The 7,500-nt window shown below is 47.4% G+C and overlaps 1 protein-coding gene across 10 annotated transcripts in view; it reads right to left on the bottom strand.

The window, feature by feature from the left end:
- LOC122257264 (uncharacterized) overlaps positions 1–7,500 on the bottom strand; it is a 156,238-nt gene that overhangs the window by 128,831 nt on the left and 19,907 nt on the right. For 3 of the 10 annotated variants that reach the window (XM_086553427.1, XM_086553194.1, XM_086553142.1), the window contains exon 1: positions 1,584–1,861. The exons of 2 other annotated variants lie outside the window; for them this stretch is intronic. Coding sequence is in view for 2 of the 8 variants with exons in the window: in XM_086553715.1 (XP_086409841.1) it covers positions 6,658–6,754 (97 nt within the window). In the remaining 6 variants the exon portion in view is untranslated. Of the gene's footprint in view, positions 1–1,583; positions 1,862–6,657; positions 7,171–7,500 lie in introns of those variants that run through there. 5 more of the 10 variants (XM_086552648.1, XM_086553392.1, XM_086552450.1 and 2 more) reach the window with 3 other exon arrangements.

Genomic DNA, 7,500 nt, shown 5'->3' on the forward strand with positions numbered 1-7,500 from the left:
TAGACAAGTGATGGATAGATAGATAGATAGATAATCAATATTTAGATATATAGATAGATAGGTAAATAATAGAAAAAATATACACATATAAAACCGTACGCGTATTTATGTAGTGTACAAGCTTACATGATTACCGAACATAATATTTGTATACCTTTTCTTTTCTTTCCCTTTTATGTGATTCCTCAACAGCTCGGGGTCACTTAGCCCACTCACTCACGTCCCTCTCCCACGCCCCCACCCCCCACCACCCACCCATCCCTTCCCACCCCCGTCTCCAGAGCCACTGGTCTGACCGTGAATGCGGACTTCGCTTGTGACATTCCTGCGCAAGTCGATACTTCATCTGGAAGTTTTTTTTTTCTTTTTTCTTTATCATAACCATTAGCTCTTAAGGAGGATATTTGGAACCGAACTTGGCCGTTGGATCATATCTTACTATCTCCTTTACTAAGTGGGTCATCGGGATGGTCGGGTTGGGGTTTCAGCTAAAGTCATTTTGCTGGATTACTATAATTGCACGCGATAATATAATACATGCAATTGCACATATGTGTAAGTGTCTTATAAATATAATTTCACATCTACATATATGCATACATTTATACATGTGCGCGCACACGCACACGCAGACACAAACACACAGATACAAACACACAGACACTAATACACTCACACTCACACTATTATATATATATATATATATATATATATATATATATATATTACACATACATACATACATACATACATATACATAAATAGATATATACGTGTATGTAAGTATGTATGTAAGAGAAAAGCAAAATCACGACGCACCAATTTTGCCCATAACCCGAGGTTGGATTTATATCACCAATATTTCTTCAAGATTTCACGTGAGATGAATAAGACGTCCGTAACGCAAACGTGATTCGGCACTCTTTTGCACTAGCGACAGACTCCGGCAGGGCAGCGAGTTACCCCCCCCCCCCTCCCCCCCTACCACGCGGGAACTCGAATCATGGCGTGACTCGCACCACCCTCCCCCCACCCACCCCCCGTCCTAACCCCTCATCAAGAAAAAAAAAAAAGAAACAAGCAACATCGATCCCTGCTGTATACTCGAGCACACCTGACCCTCGTGTTTACGTGCTCGACTACACTAGCTGCTGCAGAGTGTTGTTTGTTGTTTGTCGCTTTCTAAGGCGTCTCACGGGCCTGCATCGACTCTGTTCATGCAACTGGACTCATACACAGGCTGTTGATCATGAAATGCAGTATGAGACACACGGGTTTGGCGACTTCATTAATATTATGTTGTGGGGCCTGAGCCCTTCGTTACACTCAATGTATAATTCCAACTCCAAAAGTGTTTGCAATCGTGCATTTAAGCAATGAATGGTACGGACGCTACACAACGACATACTTTACGGCATTACAATATTCACGAGTTATACTACAAGAGGCACTCCAGCACTACAGAAAGGTACAAAGCATTCCACAGTATTAGCGCCACTGTTACTTTTCAAGGTCCATCCACTTCTTTGACACTGATCATTTTCAATTGCTTAATTTCTTACTTTCTCAAACACAGAAATTACCTCAATTATCAACAATGCCACATTAGCCGTGAAATAAAACAATAACGATTTCCTTTTGTTCGCACGAGTTCCGTTGCGTCACCGCGGCGGCACTCTTCCTTCCCTGGCACGGGCTGGAGTGGCTCGCTGAGGCCCGGCACACACACTGGCACTGGGACGCCGCGGCACCACGTTCTCCCGTGACTCGCGGTATCACACTCCGATATTCCCAGCGAGGCGAGCAGGCAGGGCGGGGCTGGCGGCCGGTGTCGTCAGGCCCTCGTCCGCTGTCACACTGCGGGGAAACTATGGTCGTGTCCACAGCCTTCACTTCTCTGCTTTTCCTTTACACCTCAACTCCCTCGAGACAGCGGGCGTATCGCGCGCAAGTCCCCCTTTTCGGTTTTCGCCCTTACGCCCACCGGAGGGAAGGGCGACCCGGAGACTTCCCCGCGACGGACCATCGGAAACAATTCCGATTTTACGATGCTGTTCGACGATGCTAAAGAGCCGCGTCATTCCAATACAGGCTTCATCGCGAGGGCACTTAGAGTCGACTTTAGCTCTTTTATGCTGGCACCTTCCTCGTGCACAATCAAGCATAATACTTTGGCAACAAGAGCATGCAACACTGACAAGTCTCGTGCCGCACTCCATTACATCACTCTACTTGTTGACTCATGCAAGCACACACACATACACACATCACGATGCAGACTCCATGATCCACGACGCACCGAGAGTCACTCCCAAGTTACCCAGACCCCCGGAGGTGAAAGTCTCCTGGACAGCAGGAAAGACCACAGAAGCCTAATTCGCAAACAAAGCCAAGATTCGCCATCGCTAACAAAGTACCTGGAACCTTTAGACGCTCTCCTTTCGGCGTAAAGGCTGTTCAGTTCTTCCAGCTTTACTGCTCGTGAGGAGGAAATGTTCTCACGAATACGAAGTTTGTAAGGGCAGTCCGCGCCACGCACGGTGCACCTTAATTGTGCATCGCTCAGGTGCTCAGTCCCATCAGGTGCGCCATACGCTCTCTCTCTCCTCCCCTTTCTCCCTCCCCCCCCTCCCCTCCTCCTCCCCCGTTCTTTCTTCTACGTCCGAAAGGTCCCGACTTCTTCGTGTTTCGTTTTTGTTTACGTCTTTTGAGCGCTTTTTAAACTTCTGGCTTCCGGTGTATGGTCGTGTTCCAGACGTAACGACAATAAGCGAGGAACCGACAGGGTTTTTCTCGCTAGCTGAGAACTGTTCGTAAGGTGCACACCTGTAGGAACCGTAATCATCTTAATGTTTTTCTTTCAAAATGATAATTATAGATTCGAGCGACGCCTTCTGTCCCCAAATCTGGATCGGTATACAACATAGAACAGCTTTAATGATAAACGAGCGCGACATAAAAATCGGTAGACTCTACAGCATTGCAATGGTCATAAATATTTCGGTTAATCTATGCAAAACAATTCAACCAAAGATCTCACATGACTACCACCCAATGCAATTTCCCATGAGGATTATATCCATAATATCAAAATAACTAAAAAAGATTTACATGGCAGTATACACCGGTCACAAGCAACAAGCACCCTTGCCCCATAACACACAACACCGCCGTTCTTAGAAATAACACAAGAATGACGTCACACCAACCAACATGTCTGCAAAGAACCCGGATCAGTGAAACCTCAGCGTGCACACTGTCTCGCACTCAACCATAAATAAAATGTTTGTTTGGTCACTTCAGTCACGAGGGAAAGATACTGAAGATTACTTACCTACCGAGAAGTTTGAGAAGTTCATGAGATATTGTGGTGGTCAAAGAAGTTCTGTTATCATGATTCTATAATCATACTCTATGAGTGAAGGTTTGACTCGAATCATTGTAATCATATTGTGACGATAAATGGCGGTGGTGATGGTGGTTATGTGGTTTGACGGTAGTGTGGTGTGGGGATGGTGGTTGTGTGGTGTTGTGTTGTGTTGTGTTGTGTGGTGTGGTGTTGTGTGGTGTGGTGGTGGCACGGTGGTCATGTGGTGATGGTAGTTGTGTGGTATGGTGTTGTGTGGTGGTGATAGTACTGACGATGGTGATGGTGATAATTGACAAAACAACGAAGAACAAAACATCCATAAAGTTTCCATAAAGCTACAAACCACGTCTCTAAAACTGCAACACCACCACACCAGCAACACAGGACCACCAAACCAGTCAACAGCAAGGATTCCCCTTCGCTTTAATTAGCTTCTTGGCAAAACCACTTCCTCCCAGTACTCGCAACAACCTCCTTTTCCACCGTGAATCGCAACCTCAAGTCTCTCCCTATGGACTACCTCGCCCTTCACCCATGGCCGCCCGTTTCCCCAGCCATGAAATAACCCATGAATGTCTCCGGAATCGTGCTTTCTCCATCATTCATGGGTGCCACGTCATCCTCAACAGTCTGTTTGGTGACCTTTGTTTTCTTCTTCATTTTCAAGTTCGTTTTCCATCGTGGTTCCATTTCTAATGTTTCACAAGTTCTATATCTATATTCTCTAAGTAGTTCGTATGGACAGAGTCTATAACTGCGTGCGTATTTTCATCGTGAATATTGTCCATAAATCCATATATATTTCCGATGCACAGTCTTCGTATGTACTTTCATGAGAACTTCTTAAGTACCCTCCATAAAAAAAAGTCTATAACTTCAAATGTACTTCCCATAAGCAGCCTCTATAGCTCCCTATGCATTACCCACTGAACAGTACTCTCCTGAAGTTCCTCAACTCCACATGCAGATCCGTGAACTTCCGTCTCGACAACTCCGCATGTTCTTTCGTGAATGAACCTGATAGGCACTGTACATCTGTCTGCGTCTGTCTGTCTGTCTGTCTGTCTGTTTGTTGCCGTGTTCCTCTCACGCCACCACCCTGAATTCCGCGCCCTGGATAAACGAAAGGGGGTAGTGGGGGATCTCCTGAATGGGTTAGAGGAATTTCTACCCCATGACTCACTCCATCCTCCCCCTCCCTACCTTCGCACTCTCTCTTGTCACGCCTCTTCCTAATGCACCTCGCTCCTCCACCTCCACCTCCACCTCCATCCCCACCCCCGGCCCCACTCCCCTAATCCTTTCACCTAAATAAACCGCCTTTCAACGGATCCTTAGCATCCTGCGCCACTGGCTGATTCCCCTCTTGCTTCCTCCCCTTCCTAACCCTTCCTGTCCCCATCCCTTCTTAAATTTCTTCTTCCTCTACTTTTCTACCTTACCTTACGTTACTTTACCTAACCTTATCTTACCTTACCTTACGTTACCTTACCTTACTTTACCTTACCTAACCTTACCTCACCTATCCTACACCACACTATCCTTCCTTAACCTCCTCTCTCACTCTTACACTCTCACTCTTACTCTCACTCTCACTCTCACTCTCACTCTCACTCTAACCCACCCTCTCCCTTACCCCTAATTACCCCCCTCCCCTCCCCTCCCCACCCCTCCCCCAGCGCCTAATCGTCCCCACCTCCCACCTCCCTCAATTTAGTTCTCTTCTCCCGTCTCCAATTTGGACCCGTGGGACACCGCGCTGATGCGACGGCAGGATGAGGTCCCGGATCGAAGGTAATCAGGCAAGGGTCATGCACGATGCAGTAATGACGGGTCAGGGACGTCATCATGCGGGACTGTCCGTCTCCGCGATGTCTCGAGGCCATGACGGTCATGAGGAACACAATGTCTTGATGTGGGATGAACCTGTGAGCGATCAGTAGACTATGGAGTTCCATATAGCGGTTTAGTGTTAATTGCTGTGTAGGTCATGTAGTAGGTCAACCATTATCCTACAATGGATGTAGGATAACGGTGGGGCTATTGAAACTTCAAAATGTATTCAATTGAATTCTTTTATTAATTCCGAGTCTCTACTTATGAATTCCTGTTTGTTTACCCTAGCCAGCTCTTGTATACTCATTTTAGTATAGTCTCTTTATCTACTTCTATCTCTCTCTACCCATTCTCATTCTATTTCTCATTTTCTTTTTCTTTTTATTTTTATTTTCTCTCTCCCTCTCCCTCTCCCTCTCCCTCTCTCTCTCTCCCTCTCCCTCCCTCCCTCTCTCTCTCCCCTCCCTCCCTCTCTCTCTCCCCCTCCCTCCCTCTCTCTCTCCTCCTCCCTCCCTCTCTCTCCTCCTCCCTCCCTCTCTCTCCCCCTCCCTCCCTCTCTCTCCCCCTTTCTCCCCCTCTCTCTCCCTCTCTCTATCTCTCACATTCCATATTATCTTGCATCTTTGTCTCCCTCACTTCTTCTTTCGGTTGCCATCATTCATCATATCCTTCCTACCCTCATTATCATCATCTCCCTCTCCCTCTCTTTCTCTCTCTCTCCCTTCCCCTCTCTCTCCCTTCCCCTCTCTCTCCCTTCCCCTCTCTCTCCCTTCCCCTCCCTCTCCCTCTCTTCCTTCCCCTCCCTCTCCCTCTCCCTCAACCTCTCCCTCTCCTCCTCTCCTTCTCACCCTCCCTTTCCCTCTCCCTCTTCTCCTCTCCTTCTTACTTCTTCTCCTCCCCCCCTCTCTCTCTCTCTCCATCCTTCTACTCTCTCCCGTATTTATGCAGTAGCAGCTAATTCCCTCGACCGTTTCTCACGGGTCCTGGGAAAGTACAGCGAGGCGGTGGAGCGCTGCGAGGATTTAATCCCAGTGCCAACCGTATTAATTTCCGCCTGGGTCCCATTGCCACCTCGAGGAAGTCCTGCGCCTTGAGAGGACTTTCCTTTCTTTCTTTCTTTCTTTCTTTCTTTCTTTCTTTCTTTCTTTCTTTCTTTCTTTCTTTCTTTCTTTCTTTCTTTCTTTCTTTCTTTCTTTCTTTCTTCCTTCCTTCCTTCCTTCCTTCCTTCCTTCCTTCCTTCCTTCCTTCCTTCCTCCCTTCCTCCCTCCTTCCTCCCTCCTTCCTTCCCTTCCTTTCTTCCTTCCCTCCCTCCTTCCTTCCCTCCCTCCTTCCTTCCCTCCCTCCTTCCTTCCCTCCCTCCTTCCTTCCCTCCTTCCTCCCTTCCTTCCTTCCCTCTTTCCCTCCTTCCCTTTCTTCCGCGCGAACAACAGAGAAGGCGCCGGATCTCTTACCTTGATGGAAGCCGTAGTTCAAGGTGTCGTCACGATGGCGCTGATGGTAGCGAGGACTCAGGTCTTCGTCCCGCAGCACCAAAGCAAAGGCTGGCATGGTGATGGAACGCGAGCGAGATGGGTCACGTGACTCTGTGAGTTGCAGGTGGCTCGGCGTCACTTCTCACGCCCGCGTTTCATAACCCACAAGTTCCCTTAATGTGCTCGTTTGTTTGGGTCACTTCCACTTACGTTTCGCTCGCCGGCAGGAAGGAGAAAAGTCATTGAGCCAATTTCCCTCGCTATGCTTTTATCCAAAGTTTACAAGCAATTTTCACATGCTTTACCGACAACATTCACAGTATCTATTTTGTTTTCTTCTTTTCTTTTCTTTTCTCTTTTCTCTTCCTCAGGAAAACCCACTAAAGGTTAACTGCACATCGCGGAAAAATGAAATCCTGGCGGAACAAATCGGCCATTAGACCGTGGCCCTTTTACTCTAGCATACACTCACGCACGACAAGCGCTACTGTGGCGGCGCAGCGGGATGGACGGACACCGGACACGGTCTGAGGGACGGGGCGACTTCCACACTGACATCCTTTGCTTCCTAAAACTTCCTCTCCTGCCACGCCCTGGGATACTAAAAGCATTGCGCTCTCACAGATGACTCATTCTTCCTTTCCACTGTTTCTCTTTCTTTTATTACTGCCTCACTTTCTTTCTTTGTCTATTTCTTTCTCTTTCCACTCATATACATAGCGGTACTTTCTATCTTTCTTTTGTTTTCTCTCTCTCTCTCGTTCATACATAACAACACACCCACACAATCTCTCTCTCTCTTTCTCTTTTCTCTCTCTCTCT

This window comes from Penaeus japonicus, unplaced genomic scaffold (genome assembly GCF_977035675.1).
Source record: "Penaeus japonicus unplaced genomic scaffold, GWHDUDI00000001_assembly GWHDUDI00000001, whole genome shotgun sequence".
NCBI lineage: Eukaryota > Metazoa > Arthropoda > Malacostraca > Decapoda > Penaeidae > Penaeus > Penaeus japonicus.